General features: G+C 46.0%; 2 protein-coding genes across 2 annotated transcripts in view; both read left to right on the forward strand.

Moving 5' to 3' along the window:
• The window catches only part of SH3BGRL (SH3 domain binding glutamate rich protein like), an 87,465-nt gene extending 83,122 nt beyond the window's left edge, over positions 1-4,343 (forward strand). Inside the window, exon 4 of the mRNA XM_031944629.1 lies at positions 1,276-4,343. Coding sequence (XP_031800489.1) covers positions 1,276-1,308 — 33 coding nt within the window. The 3' untranslated portion in view covers positions 1,309-4,343. The remainder of the gene's footprint in view (positions 1-1,275) is intronic.
• A 7,986-nt stretch (positions 4,344-12,329) lies between these two features.
• Positions 12,330-20,187, forward strand: LOC100927462 (protein CXorf21 homolog). The gene is made up of 2 exons (XM_012553329.3): positions 12,330-12,581; positions 17,066-20,187. Exon 2 carries the CDS (start codon positions 17,108-17,110, stop codon positions 18,020-18,022), a length of 915 nt encoding a protein of 304 aa, XP_012408783.1. The 5' UTR covers positions 12,330-12,581; positions 17,066-17,107; the 3' UTR covers positions 18,023-20,187.
• The last annotated feature ends 1,689 nt before the right edge of the window (positions 20,188-21,876 follow it).

Below are 21,876 nucleotides of genomic sequence, written 5' to 3' on the forward strand. Positions count from 1 at the left end.
TAATCTGGTTCTTTTTTGCTCATGTGATGAGGGACTGACAGAGGTGGGGCTGGAAAGGACCTCAGAGACCATCTAGTCCAGCCCCCTCATTTTCTAGATGAAGAAACTGAGGCCCCAGAGGGGAAGGGGCAAGATCTCACAGGTAATAAGAGGCAGAATCAGGCTTCAAACATAAAGCTGTGAGTTACTCTCAAAGTTGCCAAGTCCCTTCTGGATAGACAATGAACGTTCTCACCTCTGGCTCGTGGGGTGCTTTACCTGCCCCGTCTCACTCTATCCCCACTTCCCCTCAAGATAGAAAAGGACCTAGAGAAGGAAGTTTGTGCATTTTGGCCTCATGAAAGGTCACGAAGCTCTGCCAAGATGCAGCATGCCATCAGTAGATGGAAAGCTCGCTGCCAGCACACGCGCTTGCACTTACATGTGTGCCAGCCATCTTTTCAACCACAGGGGCTTTGTTCTTTATTACCCAAGAGGCCAACAGCTCATTCCAGATGCCTGAGTCGCCAGGGCCAGGCTCATTGGTGGCTTGGTGCAGAGCTAGGCCGTCTTTAACGTTATATATTTCCTTGCTGGAGTATCTGCATGGGACATGGCGAGAGCCCAGTGGAAGCAGACATCTGGGCCATCGAGTAGAAGGTCTGTCCCTGCAGCCATTCGCTCTAAGCAGCTCCATGCCTTCTTTGCCACAGCTTGGTACTGCCGTGACCAACCCAGACGCCATCTCCTCAGGCTTTGAGGTTTCCACTGCTATAATCTTCAGTATTCCAGAGCCACCTTTGGCCTTCAGAAAGCATCAGAGGAGGTCTGGAGTTGTGGGAAAGGGATCTTCAAATCGGAAGCTGCCACGTAAAAGGCTGTTGATTGCTCATATACATTTGGGCAGCAGACTTTGGGTCAGAAGGTCTGGCTTTGGCTTGATTTTGCTACTTAGTTCCCTGTATGATCTCGGGCAGATGACTCTACTTCTCTGACCCTTAGTTTGAGTAATGGGATAGTGGACTTAAGAAACCGTTATCACTCTTCTTAGCTTACAGGGTTGTAAAGCTCCTAAACTGAAAAGTTTGTTAACTTTTTAAACTAGAAAGCATCGCATCCTTCTGAAGTTACGAATGATTACCGGGAGGTTCAACTACAATTATTTTCTGAGCAACTGGTACTGTAGAGAATGTAGGGGAACTTCATAGTTTTTGGTACCAGTGCAGTTTTGTCCAGTTTTGTAACTCCAGGCAACTGTTTGGGGGCATTTTAATTGACTCGGTCTTTGTCTTTTAGGAAGCCCAAGCACTGGCAAAGCAGCAAGAGTGAACCCTTCTGCTTCCTGTCGAGAGAGTCGCCACCGCCATCGCTTTTCTAAAATAGCAAAATTATCCTGGCTTCCAGAAAACAATCGGCTTCATGTCTACGGCATCAATTTGTTGCTTGGTGTGCTCAATGTCCAAACGATAGCCAATGAAATACATGATTAAAATGTGAATGTTTTATGGTTAGAGCTTATGGGAGGTGATTATTGTAAAATTACAAGTAGATGTGATGGAGTGGTCTTGTGATCTTTCTGGGCATTCGTGCCCCCCCCTTTTTTTGTAATCGTAATGCAAAAACCTCTCTCTTATATTATTATTTTTGTTATTACTGCAGCTTAAATATTTCCAGAGCTCCTGTTGTTAAGCATATGAGAATCCAAAATAAAACAGGAGGGGAGGAGAATCCGTCTAATTCATTTGCTGCCTCGATATCCTCCTAGATTTTTCCAAGCAAGTACTTGTGCACCATTTTGATGTGTTTCTGTTGTGATTTTTAAAGAAGCCATAAGCACCGTTTATCATTTGGCACTTGTCATGATGACTTATGGCCATTCCTTTACTCCGAATCTTTTGTAGATGGAAACTGTCATGCTCTCGGGGCTCCTCGGCATAGCCCTGTGTTTCTCATTTTGGTGATCCGCAGATACCCCTTTGCTCTGAGAAGTCATAAAAGCATTCAGGTGACAGGTCCCGTGCATTACTACCCAGCTCAGGTTTAATGTTGTCTTTCAGGGTATGCAAAGACTGCTCTGTGGCGGAGCACTCGGCCCTTAGGCTTTTAGTCAACATGGGTGTCGCGGAACCCTTCAATTACATGGCTGAAAATGGGCAGAAAGTCTTCGTGCAAGGAGCCCAAGTCTCCATGGGAGGGGTTGTGGAGCAAACATTCCCCAGGTGATAGTTGGGGCTGTGCCTTGCTAGGTGGTTGTGTTTCTCCCTTCAGTTTTCAAATGACACATCACCATAGCACTAAGCTCCTGAAATTGGCAAATAGGAATCAGAAACTCAGCTGTGCAAATGCATTTTCTTAGCATGTGAAGCTTATTTTTTCATGAGTACATTAAGTTTAGATGGATTTATCTTTTCTCCACTTCAATAATAGCAAACATTCAGTCAGAGTATCCATCCAAGCAAGGGACCAATTTAAAATCATAACCCCGAAGGCTGATAAAAGGGCAAAGAGCAATATGGCCTCCATCACTTACGCAGGGAGCAGTTTTCTTACCATGGAGCAATTCTACTTAGCCTTTGTTACTAAAAACACCCCATGGGCACCCCCATTTTCCTTTAAGTGACTTTCCATTACCCTGCGCTGTATGCATTGCTGTGTCATTTGCCAAAATCAACATGTAATGAATATATGGCATTGTTTACGGAGGTTCAACACGGGCACAGTGCTTTAAAGTGAGATCAACATTTTTAGAAACAGAAATTACAGACTGCTGGGGATCTGAAATGAATAGGAGTAATGCCAAATGAATAGTATGTGGTTTCTTCTGAAGGGGAGGGAGGAGAACGGGAACAGTGGAAAGAAAACTGTTTAAATATTCCCGAGTTTGCTCGGCAGACTTGTTCTGGGTTATGAAGTTGCCGTCGGCAAAAACGTTTCGAGAACAAATGTTCAGCTGATCTGTGTGTGAATAACGGCATCGTTAATACTGGGGGACACGAGGTATCTGGACCAGATTCTAACACGGGAAACATTTGGGCCGAAAATGAGTTTGCTCCGCTTCCTTGTAGGAGAGGTCAATGGATTTTAGTGGCTAGAGAGCTGGCCTCAAAGCCAGGAAGACCTGAGTTAAGCTCTTCTGACCTATCCTGACCGTGTGACTCTGGACAAATCAACTAAACTCTTGGTTCTGGGCAACTCTCTGAGACTCTTAAGTCATGGAGAAGACGGCAACCTGCATTGGTAGGACTTTTAACACCTTCCAGATACCAGTGAAATCAAAGGTGTGCTCCTCCTATCTCGGGCCTTCTCTCTCACGCAGAGGAGAGGGTACTGCCATCTGGGTTCTGTTCTCAAGGGGAAAGCAGCTAGCCGGAGCAGGGATTCTATTGAGTGGCTAGCCTCCAGTCGAGTGGTTCACGACTGATAAAGTGACACATTCATCCACACAGAAAAAAAATACAACTGTCTGCCCTGCCCAGTTGAGTTTCATGCTAAAGGGGAGTTCTTTATTTCCTTGGCTGTGTCCCCTATAGCTAGGTCCAATAAAGTAGATGAGAGAGTGAAAAGCAGAATGTCAATAGTTCTGATGAGAAAAGAAAATCAGATTTCCCTAGAAAACCTGTCCTCTGGTGACAAAATTTTAGGGGAGTTGACAGCATATTACTTTTTGGGGGATCAGATCTGTTGGTTGAACCATCAATCCAAAGAGATGGATTTCAGGTGTTTGAGCCGATTTTTTTTTCTGAAACAGATTTATTCTACCGGGTTGGAAAAAAGCGGGGGGGGGGGGGGGGGGATATTAGCTTCTTCTCTCCAGATCCGGCTCAGGCTTTAGGGGAGGGAGTTTTTAACCTTTGGATGTCACGGACCTTGCAGGTACTCTGCTGAAGCTTATAGACCCCTTCTTGGAATGATTCTTTACAAATTCATCATTAGAGGAAATGTTCAATTTTAATGAGAGTAATGAAAAGATGCCTTTTTCCCACCCAAATTCACGGGGTCCCTGAAATCGACCCATGCATCCCTTGGGAATCCACTGTCCCCAGGTTAAGAACCACTCATGCCAGAGGGAACAGAAGCGACTTGCTTCTGAAGAGCTGAAAGCTGGGAATCGAGTGCTGGAGCCCCAGTGGTTCTCGGGGGGGGGGGGGGGGGGGGGGGAATCCAGAGGAAGGAGAGGCAAGGAAAAAGCCACTGCTTGATTGTGTTGTGCTTCTGATTCAATTATGAACGCTTAAGATTCGGGAAGGATTGGTATTGTTCCCTCTTTCCCCCATCATTTTTTCTTTAGCTTAAATAGAAATAAATAGCTTTGCTTTGAAACAATGATTTACCATTCCAATAAAACTCTTTAAGATGCTTTCACATTTTAGATGTTAGGATTGTCTGGTCTCTTTGTTCTGGCCCTAAATGTGAACAGAAACATACTCCTCCACCCCTTCTTTTTCACAAATGAAAATATGGATTCCTCCATTAGAAAATAGCATTCCTAAGATGATAGTACTCCATGTAACTTAGAACTGTCCTTATTTTTTGTTTCAGAAATAATTTAAATGCATACATACACACACAGAGAGGCACGTATACATATATATGTATATAAAAAATTCTGTTAGAACCAGTGGTCTTGTGTATGTGGAGACTGATGTGGCTAAACCAAGATATTTGGAAATATGCTCCCAAAGTGCCAAGTAATGAACGTGCCCTTTACAATTATGCCCCTCTTTACCGAGTTCCTATTAAAATGTAAATCTCGGGGGGATGCCTGATTCCTTAAATGCAGTGATTTTACACCTTGACCACCCTCTGCCAAAATTTATTTATCAAAATGGGGAGAGCACTGAGCTTCTCAAAGGCCCGCTGTCTTCTGGGCCACTTTGCTGTATGGCTCCGGTGGTTTGTGAAAGGGGTGGGAGATGGGGCGGTGGAATGGAAGGGTAGCAAGGTTTTTTTTTTTTTTAACCTCTTTCAATCCCTTCAATTCCTCCCCCTCCTTCTGAACCCAGCCCACCTATGTTTGCTTTTCTTTCATTTTTCATCTGTTTACTCCTCCCCTAAGCTTCCCCCCTTGTTTGCCTCTTCCCCTTCCTCTCCTTTCTGCCATGCTTAAAGCCCACAGTGGCAGACAAGTGAGTGGCTGGGGGTGGGGTTAGAGCTGATGGGAAAAAAAAATCTATTTCCTTTTCTCTCCTCCCCCCACCCCCACCTTTTCAGCCCCTTGCTCCAAGTATCCTTCCATATATAAAATGTGTTCTTGAAAAGTTGGCTGTAAGGAAAAATTCAAGATGTCAAACCTTTTCTTCTCGTTGACTTGAATTTGTAAATGAGAGCCTGGGGCCCTGAATGCTGCTGTTGCCATGGCAGCAGAAATTCACAATTCCCTTGTGCCAATCTAAGAAGCACAGTATATGCATTGCTTGTGGAAATTCTCTAAATAAGACCATCCTATATGCTGAGTTGCCTTACTATCAAGGGGTACATTTCTTGGCTTTAAAAAAAAATTTTTTTATACACTCAGGATGGAGAATACTTGAATAAATCTGCATTTCTTAACTTGAATTAAAGTCTCTAGGCATGTTGAGATGGAGCTGTGAAGCAACAAATTAAATGAGTAATTTAGGAAAACCAAAACCCTATTAGCGAGATCCTGTCTGTTAAACCCAATGACTGACTAAAGGATCAGTTAGCCTTTCTAGGAATGGAGCAAAACAGCTAAATGGGGCACTGGCTGCTCGGCTGGTGGACTTTCCCCAAGTAGGGCCCAAGGAGCTGCCTTCCTCTCTCCCCCAAGGAGCTGCCTTCCTCTCTCCCCAGGCTGTCCTTTCCTTCAAAGTCCTGCGGAAAGTTTCCGAGACAGGCATTTATTCAGACTAAAGTACTGCTCCAGGTGGAAGATGATCCCTCAGATCTCGTCCAACCCCTTCATTTTCTGGAGGAGGAAATCCAGGGGAGAAAGCTCGGTATCCAAGGTCAGTGACGCACACTGGAAGCGGCCAGGCTAGGATTTGAACCCAACTCTCCATTTATTAAGCACTTACTCTATGCCAAGCGCATCACTGAGCTCTAGGGATCCCAAAGCCAATGCTTTATTCACTACCAGCAGACAAGGCATTTGAGCAAGCCATTTGTCAATACTAGCAGATAGGCCCATTTTGTGTGCCACCTTCAGCATTCCAAGCTGCAAAGGAGAGGGACTCAGAGGCAGAGGAAGACTTTAGTGGATGAAGTTTAGGAGACACAGACAGAGATGGAAAGAGAGATGGAGAAAGTCGAAAGAAACGGCGATGGGGAAAGAGAAAGATGGAGAAAGAGAAGAGACAGACATGGAAAGATATGTATCACATATACAGAGATAGAGACAGAAGTGGAGAAAGCAGAGCTTGAGAGCAGAGAATGAGAGGGAAGGGGAGCAAGAGATGAAGAGAAAGGTAGAGAAAGCAGAGAGAGGGTGGAAGAGCAGAGGTAGAAACACACAGAGAGAACCTAGAAATAGAGAATGAGCTATCTATATCGAGAGCAGAGAGAAACTGAAGATGGAGAGAGATGAAAAGAGACACAGGTGGAGAAAGAAGAGAGATGGACAGAGACAGACATGGAAAAACCTTTGCACACATATACAGATAAGAAAGAAGAGAGAGATGGACAGAGCAGAGAATGAGACAAAGCAGAGAGAGGTGGAGAAAGACAAAGATGGAGAAAGAGAAGAGACAGGTGTAGGAAGCCCAGAGAGACACAGACACAGGTACAGACTCAGACTTAAAAAACAATCAACTAAAATCGGATTGGAAAATCTTCAGATGTCCTAAAGCTGATATTCTTGCTTCTCTGTAGGTAGCCCTCAAAGACTATATTAAAACACAATTTAGTCTCCCCTGTGTAAAAAATCCTTTCAGAACTTGGTGATAGTGATGACTTCAGAGCCAACAGGGTGCTGCCTCAATGACAGTTTGAAGAATCCTTTTATTGGGGTAGGGTCTGTGAGTTTATCAGTGTAAGGGCCTCCCAGGGTGGAGATTCCCTTTACCTTCAGATCAGAATCTTGTCTGCTAATTATAGTCTCAAAGAGTTGCCCGGATCACCAAGAGGTTAAATGATGTGCTCTCCTTCCCACTGCCAGTATATGTCAGGGTCAGGACTTGAACTCAGGGCTTCTTGATTCCAAGGCCGACCCTCTTTGCACCATGCCTTATTGCCTCTCGTTTTCCTAGAAAATGGAAATGCTAGAATGGCATAGGTTAGAGTCCCCACAACACAGTGTATCTCACAATTTCAACAGGAAAAATACAGGATTGCGATACAGAGCAATGAATTAGGGAAGGGTAAGCAGCCCTGTCTGAAAATTTCCATTTCTTCGGTATTTCACTGCTGACAGCCGTAGGAATTCATAGATCTTTCTTTGCTGATTTGCATCAATAAACATTTCCAAGTCCTGGAAGCAATTAAAATAGAATTGTTATACTCAGTGAGGCGAGGTGTCTTGATAAACTCCCAAATTAACTTACTACCTAAATGTTCACAAAATATGGTTCTCTTTATTATCGCGGAGTTTCCCTAGAATACATATGTTACAGGATCCTATTTCTAAGCAACACAAAAAGATGACGAAAGAGCTTTTGCAACAGACAGAGCTTGGAGTTTTTGCAAATCTCCTACACGTTCCTCCCAAGTTTCCTTTCTTTCCCCCATCCAAATGGCTTCCATTTTAAAAAAATCTAATAACTAAAAAAGACCAAGGGGCATCACGGTTATTACATATTGGTGTGCAAATTGTCCTTTATCTCCTAGACTGCCCGTGACCTAAGCTTTCATCTCCTGGTGTTTAGTTTTCCTAGAATTATCTGGGCTGCTTTTTGCTGGGCAGACAGTTCTTCAAACACATACATACGTGTGTGCATACATATAGACAAATCCTCTGCAGCTGGGTCCCACTTAACTGGGATTGTGTCCATGGCAGAACATCCCGTACCACAAGGAAGCATCAGGATGGTTGGGGAGCAGCTGTCACCCTCTACAGACTGCCCTTGTCCTAGAGCAATACCTATCCCTTCTCACAAGATGGGGAGCCCTGCTCTTGGTCCTCAAAACCTTAGAAATGTGGTATTTCCCCCTGCTTTCTATGATCTCACAAGGAAAAGCAAAGAGCATCTGGTTTTATTCTTATTCTGCACTAGTCACCTCTGTTGAATATGGGGGGGGGGGTTGATGCTGAGCCTTAGGATTACCAGTCCTTGTCCTCGTTTTTTGAAGGATTTATTATTGATTGATATGTCTATTAACTCATATTTCATGTGGCTGCTAGCTAAAAAGCAGATCATCTTTGCCTCACCTGGAAAAATAAAAGAGATGAGGAACAGAATGAAAGCTTTAATGTTTTCCCCCTTCCCAATGACCTCGGTAAAATCAGTTTATGGAAAGGAGGCTGTGAACAGTTCCTTTTAGAGGAAGTTGGGGGATTTCCAGGTTCAGGTTTCCTGATCTGGGCCCAGAGCAACTTACAGAGACTCCATTTAATCTTGCAGGTGAATGAGCTTTATTGTTGGGAGCCTCTGAGGTCCCTTCCAACTTGGAGGTGCTAGGATTCTAGGGAAATCATTGATTTCCCTCCTGCCTCAAAGTTTAAGGAGCATCGTTCCCAGAGGCAGGGGTTGGCAGTGTTGGCACACACCTTTTACAGATGTGAAAAGTGAAGCTTGCAGAGGTTGTGACCCGAGGTACCTAGATGGTACAGTGGATGGAGCGCTAGAACTGGGCCCAGGGAGACTTGGATCAGATCTGCCTCCGATACTTCCCGCTTGTGGGACTGTATGTGTTGCTTAACATCACTCAGACTCAGTTTCTTTTTTCTGTCAAAAGAGAGAATAGTCATATCTACTTCCTAAAGGCCATGGTGAGGATCAAATTCTCATTTGATCCCATCCATACAGTATTTTGTCAGCCTTAAAGCAATCTATAAACACTGGAGATTATTATCGCTATTACCCTAGATCAGTCCAGTTGAAAAGATCTGGGCTTCGAATCGAGGTCCCCTTGGAGCTCTGCCTCCAGAATCACTGTTCTGTGGCATCCTTTCTGACTTGATGCTGTTTTTGCCCAGGGATCGTTGTCAGGCTTTTTGCTTATGGCTGGCCTTGACTCATGGGAAGGATGACTATGATCCCGCTTAACCACTCATATTTAGAAAAGCCTACACATTTCAGTGGGACAGCTGAGAGTTTCCCGAAATTGCCAACCGTGGTGTTTTCTTCTTTGGAGTGTGTTACGCCACAATAATTTGTACTGACTTCAAAGAGGAACCCACAGCAGAGATGTCTTTTGGGTGATTGCAGCTCCCCTCCCCTCCTACCCAGTCATTCCAGGCTTGACTTCCTCATCTCAAAGCATTTTCTTTTACAGATTAATTCCAATTCCCAATGAATATCTAACCATCAACTTCAGCTTGAGGAACTGGGGACTCCAGACAGAAGGGCAGTGACACAGGGCTAAGATGGGCGGAAAGGTTATAGAGCAGGACCTCTGTCCTCAGAACTGCTGGGGTGCTGCCCCATGCTGTGGGGAAGAAAAGAATACTTTAGGGAGTCCATGCTGAGTCAGAAGTTTGGCTGTGAGTACTGGCCTCCTTCCTCCTTGGGAGCTTTTTCCTAGTATTATAAGATGATGAACTGGAAGGGATCTGGGAGATCATCTCATTCAGTGCTGTCAAAGTCATATAAAACCAGGGCCACTAAACTGTACACAGACTCCTAGGCCCAAGTTGATTTAGAAAACCACATATTAACATTATTTACATTCCATTGTATTTGACTTATTTCATATTTCCCAATTACAGTTTCAAACAGTTCCAGGAGCACTAGGGAGCGTCGGAGCAGTCCCATAAAGGCTGTATGTTTGATACTTCCGATCCAAAACATTTCCTTAAAATCGAGGCATGGAAGTGACCTGACCTCGGTCACACAGATTGGAAGTGCTTCAGCTGTGATTCAGACCCAGACCTTCAGTCTCCAAATTTAGTATGGTTTCCAGTATACCATATTGCCCCTGACAAACTAAAAATATATACTGCTCTACAAGCTGTTTCGAAAATAAACCAAAAACCTGCTCACACCTACTGGAAAAAGGCTAGTGAAATAAATAAAAAGAAAACCAGCCCCTTTGAAACCAGTTCTTGGAATTGTTCCACTTTGGCAAATGTAGGTAATCCCCAGGCTTAAGACCTGGGTTTCTATTCCAGACCCTTTATTTTTTCCGTATGCATGTCATTTTTTTTTGTTGTCTGTAGACGCTTTGAAGGGTGGTGCACTTTAAAAATTTCTTCCAGCCTGGAGCAGACTAACAAAGGTGTGTGAGTGCTAGATGGAGAAGAAGCTAGTTATTACTTCTACCCCCTTCTGCCTCAGTTCTTGGGGCTGACAGATATTTTCTTGTAGCCAAATATCCCAGTTTATGTGGCAGCTCTGGGGCTAAACCTTCCTCACATTGTCCTGTTCTTATTTCCATCGGGGATGACCTAAACGAGACCGGGCCCTCTGGGAAAGCTACTGTGGCCAGGATCCTGGCCTGGGGGGTTATGCTTACCTTGCAGGAACACATTTCTAAGCTACAGGGGAAACTGTGCTTTCCCATTTTACAGGTGAAGTGACTGACTCCTAGGGAGGGATAATTCCCTCCTTCCTCCTCTCCTTTCTTTTTTTCTTCTGTCCCACTTTTCTCCAAGGACTGAGACTGATGGGGGCGATACACTTGAATAAAGAGCTAGAGAAGGTCTGTGACGCTGAAGGGTTGTTTGGGACCCGGGCCCTCCCTCAGCTCCGTGTCCAGTTGCTATGGGAAATCGTCGGGATCCCCTTCCGAGGTCACCAATGGGCAAGGGGCTTCTGTTTTCAGTTGTCACTATCTACGGGTCCCGGAGGGCAGGCGTTCTCACTTAATAAGCCGAGCCGGTGGGCTGGGCCGCCCTGCTCCTCCCTTTCTTTCCCCTCTTCTTCCTCGTGCCCCTCTCTCTCTCTCGGCCAATTTCTAGCTTCCTGTTCTTTTCTCCTCTTCCCCCTCCCACCGGCCATCAGGGAGTCCCGGCCACGGACCCAACAAGCGGCCCAGAGGCGAGGGGGAAGGGGAGGAGGAGGGAAGAACAATCCGGGCACTTTAGTGGCTTTAAGGGGCCCGCGCACCGTAGCCGCTGGAATACGGGGGCGAGTCCGGCCTCGGATCCCCGAGCGTCTGCGGACCTGGGAGTCGGAGCCCCGCTTGCTTGCTTGCTTGCTTGCTAGCAGGACGTCGCTGCGTATTCTCGGAACTGTTTACTAGATCCCTCCCACCCCCACTCCTTCCTCTCAGCAAGGTGCTAACTTCAGGGAGGACCCAGAATCCTTACGGCGCCTCAGACATCAGAGGCTCATAGATGTGGAGATGGAAGGGTTCTGAGGGCGCATGTGGGCCACCCCCTTCCTTCTCATTTTCCAGAGGGAGAAACTGAGAGACTTGAACGACTTGTCCAAGGTCACCAAGACGGCGAGCAGGACTGGAATGCAGTCCTCAGAAGCCATACCCGGCTCCCCTCCCTAGCTAAAAAAAAAAAAGAGTACGACAAAGAAGGAAGTAGAGAGCAGGAGACAGGGCGGGGTCATACGTACAAAACTGGTTATTTGAGTAGCGGTTTGGCCCAGGTTGGGCCGGACCCGGCCGGCTCTGCGTAGGATGGGCGGCACCCGCCCGCTCCGCTGTCTGCGCAGGCGCACACACATTTTCTAACTCCCCTCCCCTTCGCCCTCGCAGAGTTCCGGGCGGCTCGGGTCGGTCACGGGAGCCAATCAGCTGTGGGGAAATTTAAAGCGCGGGACGATCCACGCCCTTCCCTCTTCCTTTCCCCTCCCCCAGCTGGGTGTTGCCCTTCGTGGCACTCGCTGGCCAGAGGGTCCTGGGCGAGTCCGTTAGCCCTCTGAGCCTCAGTTTCCTGTCTTGTCGAAAGCCTAGGGCCAACTTGGAGCCCTGCCTTCTCTAAGGCTCGTTTTCCTTTACCACACCTCCCGCCCCCATCATTGTGTGAAGAATTATGAGGGGGGTGAAAGGGCTGTCCTCCTCACCACTCCCCCCACTCCCCCCCCCCCCCCCCCCCCCCCCCCCCCCCCCCCCCCCCCGCCCCAGACGGCGACTGCCTGAGGTAGCGAGGGGTCGGGGCCTGTACCCGGGCTACACTTGGGGGGTGGGGTGGGGCCCAGGCTGCCCCCTGAGGCCGGAAGTGAGTCCCCCAGGCGGAGGGGGAGGGGCAGGCCTCGGTGGGACCATTTCCCCTTCCCGGGAAAACCCTGGGCCCGGGCAGGGGCTGCGCTTCCCCACTTCCTCTTTCGACGCCCTGACATTCCCACCCTCGTGACCAGCCCACGCGACTCTCCCTCTGGGTTGGCCATCAAAGAGGAAGGGCTTGTCTGTGGTCGGGGCTATCTCGGGCACGGGCCAAGAAAAGGCGACCGACCAGTCCCGAGTGGCCTTGGGACTGCTGGGGACCTCGGAGGGAGCTTAGCCTCCGCTCCTCCACCCCGGCCCGAAGAGTTTGCCCTGGAGCAACGCTTAGAGATCCCAGCCCGGGACTGGCACCGAGAGCGGAGGGACAGGTAAGTGCTGTGTGAAATGCCCCAGCAGGCCTTGAGTGCGGGGAAGCTCCAGGGAAGGGGCTCCTCGGCCCACACCGGGGACGTGCGATTTCGGAAGCCCCCGGAAGCCACCCACCTCGAGAGGGAACGGCCATGTTGGCAAGTGGGGTCCCAGAACGAAGCGGCCCCTTAGGGTTAAGGACAACGAACTCCCCACTCTGAGCTACCCCCACTTGCCTAGAGTGCAGGGCTCAAAAAAAGTAAACCGTGACCAGGTGGGCTCTGTGGGGTGGTACGGTACCAGGCAGTGAGGAGAGAAGGCTGTCTGGGAAAAACGGGCCTGCCTCGGCCCCGTGCTGGCCAAGGGGCCCTGGGCGAGTTGCTGAAGCCCTCAATGCACCAGGCAACTCTCCAGCCTAAGTTGAGGTGAGCCGGTGCCCGGCCACAGCATCCACCTGTCATGGAGCATTTCCTTCTTACCAATAAAAGTTTGGAGCCAGTCCCTGAAGTGTAGTGGAAACCTCCTCTACTAGATTCTAGTGAATTCTAGTACTGCCTTGGGGACATTAATATGTGTGAAAACATTTATGAACCATGTGACTTATTTTCATGATTTTGTAGCTTTGTGTTTCAATGGAATTTTTTTTTTTAGCTATTCATTCAACAAACATTTATTTTTAAGAAGTGCCTTCTGTGTGACAGACATGAAAGGGCCCCACCTTTATGGGGCTCTTTTTTTTGATTGGAGCAGATACTGTGCCCACATAAATACCCAGGGGATACAGATAAATTAAAGAGGAAGTAATTGGTGGGGAGGGAGAGGTCCCAGCAGCTGATAGTGGTTAGGTGATTGTAGGAGGTGGCACTTGAGTTGCATATTCAGAGCCTTCGGGGACCCTATGAAGTGAAGGTGAGAAGGGAGAAGTGTATTCCAAAAGCAAGGAGGTGAGAGATGGGAAAGTCTGTGAAGGCACAAGTGAGAGGTAATAATATGTAATAAGTCTGGAAAAGCTGGTTAGGACCAGTGTGTGAAGGACTTTAAAAGGAAGGGGACCTTGTGCAGAAGAACTGGCTCTTGAGTTAAGCCTTAAAGGAAGAGATATTTGAAGAGAGTGGCAGTGGAGCCAAGAGACTGCATTGCAGGAATGGGAAAGCAGCCTGTGCAAAGGCTCAGAGGCAGGAGATTATTGATTAGGAAAAGATGAATGGGCTAATGCTTGTAATCTTAAACCAGTTTTCATTTCTCTGTAAAATATTGCTTCCCTAAAGGCACTTGTCTGTAGCTGTGTTCTCCGACATCGATCCCTTCTCTCATTCTCACACGAGGATGCTCCCCTCCAGCCCTTCCCATCCCTCCTCTGGGGCTGCACAGGTAGCATTGACCCTTCCGAGGCTTCTAACCTGACCCCATCTACCTAAACCTTGACACTTGAATGTTTCCACACTTCTGTTCCTAAATGACTTGACTAGGCACCCTGAGCACCAGTGAATGAGTAAAGGCCCTCCTTCCCCCTTTTTATTTTGGGAGGGAGTAAAGTGAATCACACAGGATGGGATAGCATCATTGCATTGTGATCTTCATCAGCAATCTCACTCCCTGAACTTTCCCTTCAATGATACTTCCCTTTCAAATTTGTTTATTTTGAGGGTGTCATCATTCTTCCACTCTCCCAGCTTCCTTGCCTCTCACTCGGCTATGTCCTCACTCTCATGGCTCTCATATCTAACCAGTTGCCAGCTCTTGCCTTTTCTACCTTTTGTATGTCTCTTGCCTGCATCCCCTTCTCTCAACTCTTATGACCACCACCTTAGTTCCGTTCTTCATATGTCCTTTCTGTAGCGTCCTCTTTGGCCTCCCTGCCTCAGGCCTTCCCACCCCACCTTCCAATCTAGCATCCCCATAGCTACAAAAATGATCTCTTTTAAAGCACAGGTCTGAACATGTCACCCCCCTACTCAATAAATTCCAGTGTCTCTCCATTAACTCTGGAATCAAATATTATTTCATCAACATCTGTCTCCTTCATTCCTACTTAAAAGATGCTGAATAAAGCTTGAGGAAATGTCCAAGCATGCTGACTTTCCAACAGAAGCTGGGCCCTTACTGAAGCAGGGCAGTTCTTTTATTAGTTCCTAATTGATTCCCTATCTCACTCCTGCAGAAGGTATTCTACATCTGTTCTTCATTCTTGAAGCCCCTCCCCCCCCCCCCCCACTCTTTCTCTGCTGAGGACCTTGACTCTTATTATACTGAAAAAAAAATTTGTGCTCCTTCTTCTCTCATTCTCTACCATCTCATCCTCTCCTCCTTTCCCCTAGTTTTTTGACAAAGAGGTAGTACTGCTCTTGGTCAATCTCTTGTCCTCCCATATTGCCCCTTCAGTCATCCCGTCCACCTCTAGTTGTCAACCTCTTCCTGTCATCTGAGTTGCTTCCCTGCTGCCTTCAAATGTGAATCTCTTGACTTTAAAAAGCCCCTTTGCTAGACCCTCACCAATCCTCTATATTTTTTCTCCTGTTATGAACTGTTTCTATTAAACAGTGTTCACCTGCCTCTATCTCCTCTCCTCTCTAACTCCCCAGTCCTTTTGTAGTCTGACTTTTAACCTTATCACTTGACTGAAGCCACAGCCTCCAAAATCACCATCTATCTCTTAATGATCCAATCTGATGATCTTTTTTCAGTCTGCTCAGATTGATCTATTTGCAAAGCCTTATGTTGCTGACCATCTTCTCCTGAATACTTTCCCATCTCTCTGGTTTTTTGATACTGTTCTCTCCTGGTTTGTCTCCTATCTGGCTCACTACTTGTTCTCATTTCTCTTGTTGACTTATCATCCACAATCCTGGCCCCTAATGTGGCTGTGTCTTTTTTCCCCCACTTCTGTACTGTCTCGGTGATCCCTCTGAACCCCATGGCTTTAACTCTCCATGTCTATGTGGATGACTTCCAGATTTCCATATTTTGCCCCGGTCTCTCACTATACCTTAATTCCAGGCCTTTCCACCCCACTTCCTTTTAGGTGGGGTGCTTAGTAAGCATTTTCAAACAGATCTCCCACAACCATAATGGACTCAATATATCTAAAACTGAACCCATCATGTTTTCCCTCAAACCATTCCCTCCTTCCTTATTTCTGTCAGAAGTATTACCATTTATCTCTTTACCCAGGTCCACATCCTCTAGTTCCTCCCTCTCCCTCATTCTTCTAGTCTGATCAGTTGCCAGATCTTGCTGTTGCTACCTTTTCTGTTCCCCTAGTTACCTTATCTCCTCTCACTGAAATGACTGCAGTAGCCTCCCGCTTGGTCTCCCTGCCTCCAGCCTCTCCTCACTCCAGTCCATTCTCTACACAGATGCAAATTGATCTTCCTGAAGTACAAAGCTAATCCTATAACTCTCCTACTGACCCAATTCTAGTAGGTTCTTCAGAATTATGAAAACCAAACCAGACTCCCTCTGTTTAACTTGTAAATCCCTACCCAACCTGGCCTCAGCCTATCTTTCTGGCCTTTCTTTATGATTCCTCATTCACTCGGCCATCCTGGACCCAGCTGGCCTTCTCTTTCTTCAGCTCCCTTCTCCTTGTGGGCCCTGTGCCCCCCATCCCTGGGATGTGGTCTCTCCTCACCTTTCCTTTGCAGACCTTCTCTTTAAGATGGAGCTCAAGCACCACCTTCTGCACAAAGTCTATCCTGCTCTCACAGAACTGCTTATGCCACCTTCATAGCTGCCTTGAGTTTCACTTCTTTTTATTTCTTATTTGTTCAGTCAGGCTATTCGCTTTACATTTGTCTCCGGTATATTTTTATATATCCTTTATTTTCTGCCCCTGTTAGAATGGAAGCTTCTTGAGAGGAAGGATTCTTAGTACTTAAGTTTACCTGGCACAGCTTTTGGCACACATAGGAGGCACTTAATAAATGATTAGCTTTTTAGTAAATTATTAAATGTTTGATCTTATCCTTTTTTGATGGCTGTTTTGGTGGAAACTTGATAATGCACGTAGATTGATAGATAGATGAGCACTTTGTGCTGGGCACTGTGCTAGGCAAGCAAGCCAATCCCTGCTTCCATTCTAATGGGGGAAGACATCATGTCAAGGAGAATTGAAAAGGAATAGGATATACTAGGGAGATGAGCAAGTGGGGTGAAGGCCTGGGCAAGGGAAGGGGACAAGTTCACTTCTTGGGGGGGGACAACAGGCGGGCAGATTCCAAGGTTATGGGGGGGTGGAGATGAGGATGATGGCTGAAGTAGGGGCAGGTTGATGAGAAGATAGTCCAGAAATAGACAGGGGGCAGTGTGTGTATGTCTGTGTGTGTGTGTGTAATTTCTAGATAAGAAAATAGGTGTTAACTGGGGGGGGGGGTACGTGCTCAATTTTTCTTTTCTTACTGATAGGAGCACCCAATCAAAAAAAAAAATCTGCAGAACAGTGGTCTATAGAATTCTATCCCCAACCATTTTCACAGTATTCCTTATCTGAACTCTTCATTTTTAGGATTATACTGCACTCTGCTGGTTAGCAGGTTGTTCTGACAAAATGCTAGCAGAAGCTTTCTTACCTGGGATCCTGTACCAAGAGCACATTAAGTCATACCAAGCACACACATGTAAGCAGAACCCCAAAAAGGAGAAGGAACCTTGGACAGACCAGCTTTTGGAGAGTGAAGATATGAAGCTTCCCTCCACTGAAACGAAGGGGCTGGACAGTGGGCCACCTGCAAGCTGCCCAGAGTACAGTAAGGATATGTGCCAGCAGAGATCGGCAGATGGGGTGGCAATGCAGGGCCAACAGAGTACAGCCCTCCAGGGTAACGCGTCAGCAGCGTTGCAGATCCCCCAAAGAGCCCCACCGGAAGAAAGCGAGCTGGATCTGTATCGCTCGTGGTCCTGCGCTAGCATCTGCCAGAATTATCCTGATCTCCATATTGGGGGAAATCGTGTGGGGCATGCTTATGATTCTGGTTGTTTCATGGACCATGCCCATGATGAGACTTTCACAGGACCCCTGCTTCTCTCAGAGGACATCCTACTGGGCCGTTCTCCCATCCCCAGCAGGCAGCCTCCCATGGCATACAAATTCCTGCCTGGAGATGAGGTTCGAGAACGAAGCATCCTCTTGCACAAACAGCCCCTCTCTGACTCCTTGCTTAACAGCTATGTGGAAAAGAAGGTGGATGAGCTCTACAAGCAGGTTTTTGAAGAGAACTTGACCCGATGCCGCTCTGTGACCAGTCTCGTGGCTTCCAATCTACTAATGAACAACTTGAATCACATCAGCCTTCAGATCTCACAAGAACAAAACATTGAGGTGTCCCGAGCTCGAGAGGCCCTCTTGCAGTCTATGGCCTTGCGCAGCCTGTACTATGCTTCCAAAGGAAACAGCTCAGAGCTCAGCACTCCCAACCTGCAGATCTCTAGTCAGACAAAGTGGGAGAAGTTGCCGAAGTTGTAGGCAATACCCTTTGGGCTGCTGCTGCTGTGTCAGAAGACTGCCCCAGTAGCCTTTTCAATTTGGGGGTGGGGGGAAGAGGCATCTTTGCATGTGGGGAAACATTTCTGGAGAGCTCAGAGCTGACAAGTGCATTTCTCACTTTGACCATCAGGCATTGGGAAGGTGCTGAATTCATCTTTTTTGGACCCACTGTCAAATTGTGGCACTACCATTGCTTACTACCATGGTGACAGGAATACCAAATTGCAGAATTATTAAGCTGGAAATGATCTTTGAAGTATGTAGTCCAATGCACAAGCAAAACAATAATCCTTACTATACCACACCCAACAAAGGAACATTCAGCATCTACGTGAAATCCTCCAGAAAGGCAGCAACTCCTTATTCCTGAGGCAGCCCATTGAACTTATGGAAGCCTTTCATTCCATCAGACTTGAATTTGCTTTGCGATTTGTGTCCGATACTTCTAGTTTGGCTTTCTCGGGCCAAACTGAATAAGTCCAATCTCTTTTCCTAATGACAGTCCTTTGATTACTTGAAGATAGCAATCACATTCCCCCTACCCTCTTCTTCAACAAACTAAATGTTTCTGTTTCCTTTAATTGATTCTTGTATGGCAGAGACTCAAGGCCTCTTGTGTGTATGTTGTATGTTTCTCTTTTCAGATATAGATTGGATTAAATGGTCACTGAAATGCCTTCCAACTCAGAGATCCTGAGAGTCTGTCATTCTGTAAAGTTGCTTTTCCTCTTTGGCCCTCAGTTTCCCAATCTATCCTGTCAAAGTTTGGATTTGATAGCCTTGAAGGTCCCTTCAAGCTCTTAGTCTCTGGTCCTGGCTATGGAGAGCAAGTGCCATTAGCCTCATTTGAGGTCAATTTGAGGTTAAAGTATCATGAGGAGACTGAGGCCTATGACAGTTTAGGTAACTTCTGGGGTAACTTTTCAAGGATCTAACAGAGCTGAGACTCAATGCCAAGTTTTCTGACTACAAGATGGCTGGATGGTTTTATCCACTACAACATGTTCTGAACCTCCCTCAAATGGTGAGTTCCTGTATTTTGTGACAGGTACATTGGAGATGCTCAATTGCTTTTTGATTCAAAGGGATGCCTGTTTCATTTATTCCCTGACTTCCCCCTTGCCCTCTGCCTTCCCTTTGGCAGCTTTGTTTTATACTGTAGTCAGGGGAGCTTGAACAGTTCAGATAGGCAGAGACTGAACCAGGGTCAGCACACCCCCTTAGCAATCCTGCACTGAAGGATGCCGAGGGATGAGATGACATTTACTCTTGAGAGTGGGCCACAGGAGCAGTACTTCACAGAACAGGTCTTTTACCAGCAGGACCCTGTCCATTGAGGCAGGGCTCTGTTCATCTCTTATTTAGGACAGGGTCTTAGAGAGCTACTGTGGTTGAAACATTAACATGTGATTGCCCCAAAGGCTATTGGTGAAACGGTATCTCCCATAATAGGAGCCCATAGATAACCCACAGTGGTTCTTTGCCAGCTTGTCCTTCAGTTCTTTCCAGCCAGATAGAACTTGACCTCACTTAGACTTTGCTAGCATAACTCTGGAAAGCCGAGGGTCACCTTTGTGCCCTTAGTGGGGCATTGGAAGAGGACTTGGGTGGCTCAATTCCTTCTATCCTAAGACCTAAAGTTGGAACTGACCTTCCAGAATATCTCTCACTCCCCTTTCACATCCCACTCGTGGATGAAGACGGTGAGGACCAGAGTTGTGAGTTGATTTGTCCAGAGTCACACAGCTAATCCTTAATAGGAGATTTGATTTGATTTGAACCTAGGCCCTCTGACTCCAAAGTCAGTGCTTCTATTGGGCTCCATTGGCATGGAGAGAGTAAGAGGGAGCTGCAGGGAACAGTGATTTGGTGTTGAAACTTGATCATTCTGCACTGTTTGGAGATAGCCATTAGCAGTAGTTTTTCATGGCCTTGATACATAGACTGTTAGAGCCATGGGGGACCTGAGCGATCTGCTCATATAACTGCCTTCTTTTATAAAAGAGGAAACTGCACCCAGAGAGGGCAGGTGGCTTGCAAAATATTCCCCAAAGAGGCAGATGCCTCCCCCATCTTGCTGGGCCCCATGCTTGTTTGTGCCAGATCTTCTGTTCTTGGCACACAATTCTTTTTTTTTTTTTTTTTTTTTTTTTTTTTTTTTTTTGCTGAGGCAATTGGGGTCAAGGGTCCTGCCCAGGGTTACACAGCTAGGAAGTGTTAAATGTCCTAGACCAGATTTGAACTCAGATCCTCCTGACTTTTGGGCCGGCGCTCTATCCACTGCTCTGCCTAGCTACCCCCTTTCTTTCTTTTTTTTAACACATATAATCATGTTAAACATAATTCCACATTAATCATGTGTTAAAGGAAGACCCAGGACCAAAGGGAAAAATCCCAAGAAAGAAAAAAGAAACAAAAGAAAAGTGAAAATAGCATTATTGGATCTGCATTCAGACTCCATAGCTCTTCCTCTTGCCATGGATATGATTTTCCATCATGAGCCTTTTGGAATTGTCTTAGATCATTGCATTGTTGGGAAGAGCAGTCTGTCACAGGTGATCATCGTATACTCTGTTATTGTGTACAGTGTTCTGCTGGTTCTGCTCACTTTACTCTGTATCAGTCCATATAAGATGTCTTCCTGGATTTTTCTGAACTCCTTCTGCTCATCATTTCTTATATTGCAATAGTATTCCATTACATTCGTATACCACAACTTGTTCAGTCATTCCCCACTTGATGGATATCCCTTCAATTTTCCATTTTCTTTTTTGGCACACATGGACAGGCTAGTGAAGAGAAAAAGACTTTCCTCAATGGACCGTGAAACCATTGCCATTCACTTGGTGTCTCTGCCTCAGTCTACTCTTCTGTAAAATAGGATAATAGCAATTACCTTAAAGAAGGGCCGTGAAGACTAAAAAGATGAGATGTTTTAAAAGCACTTTGATTTTCTGTGATAAGAGTTCTGATTGTGGAGTGTCTTGATAAGGGAAAATTGGCCTTGTCATCCAATTGCTGGCAGACTTGGATTCTGGACACTCCTAGAAGAGTCCCAGGGTCAAGGTTTTGGAAAAACTGAATGAATTGAAGATACTGACAAGCAGATATTTGTTTTTTCTGTTTCTGTTAAAGTTTGTTTTTAATGGCAAAGTCATCACAATGGTAAAATTAGTTAATACTTCAAATATATCAACTTTGTTGATGTAAATAAAGATTAATTGGCCAGTATCACTAGTGTGGACAATTTTTTTTTCAGACACTTATTGTTTAGGGTAACTTTTTTTTTTATTATAGATTTTTATTCACAAGTTATATGCATGGGTAATTTTACAGCACTGACAATTGCCAAACCTTTTGTTCCAATTTTTCCCCTCCTTCCCCCATCCCCTCCCCCCTGATGGCAGGTTGACCAATACATGTTAAGTGTGTTAAAGTATAAATTAAATACAATATAAGTATACATGTCCTAATAGTTATTTTGCTGTACAAAAAGAATCGGACTTTGAAATAGTGTACTATTAGCCTGTGAAGGAAATCAAAAATGCAGGCGGACAAAAATAGACGGATTGGAAATTCTATGTAGTGGTTCACATTCATTTCCCAGAGTTTTTTTGCTGGGTGTAGCTGGTTCAATTCATTACTGCTCTATTAGAATTGCTTTGGTTCATCTCATTGCTGGAGATGGCCACATCCATCAGAATTGATCATCATATAATATTGTTGTTGACCTATATAATGATCTCCTGGTCCTGCTCATTTCACTCAGCATCAGTTCATGTAAGTCTCTCCAGGCCTCTCTGAAATCATCCTGCTGGTCATTTCTTACAGAA

This window comes from Sarcophilus harrisii, chromosome X (genome assembly GCF_902635505.1).
Source record: "Sarcophilus harrisii chromosome X, mSarHar1.11, whole genome shotgun sequence".
Taxonomy (NCBI): domain Eukaryota; kingdom Metazoa; phylum Chordata; class Mammalia; order Dasyuromorphia; family Dasyuridae; genus Sarcophilus; species Sarcophilus harrisii.

Coding starts and splice junctions, on each gene's coding strand:
- LOC100927462 (XM_012553329.3), top strand. CDS start 17,108: ATGCTAGCAGAAGCTTTCTTACCTGGGATCCTGTACCAAGAGCACATT.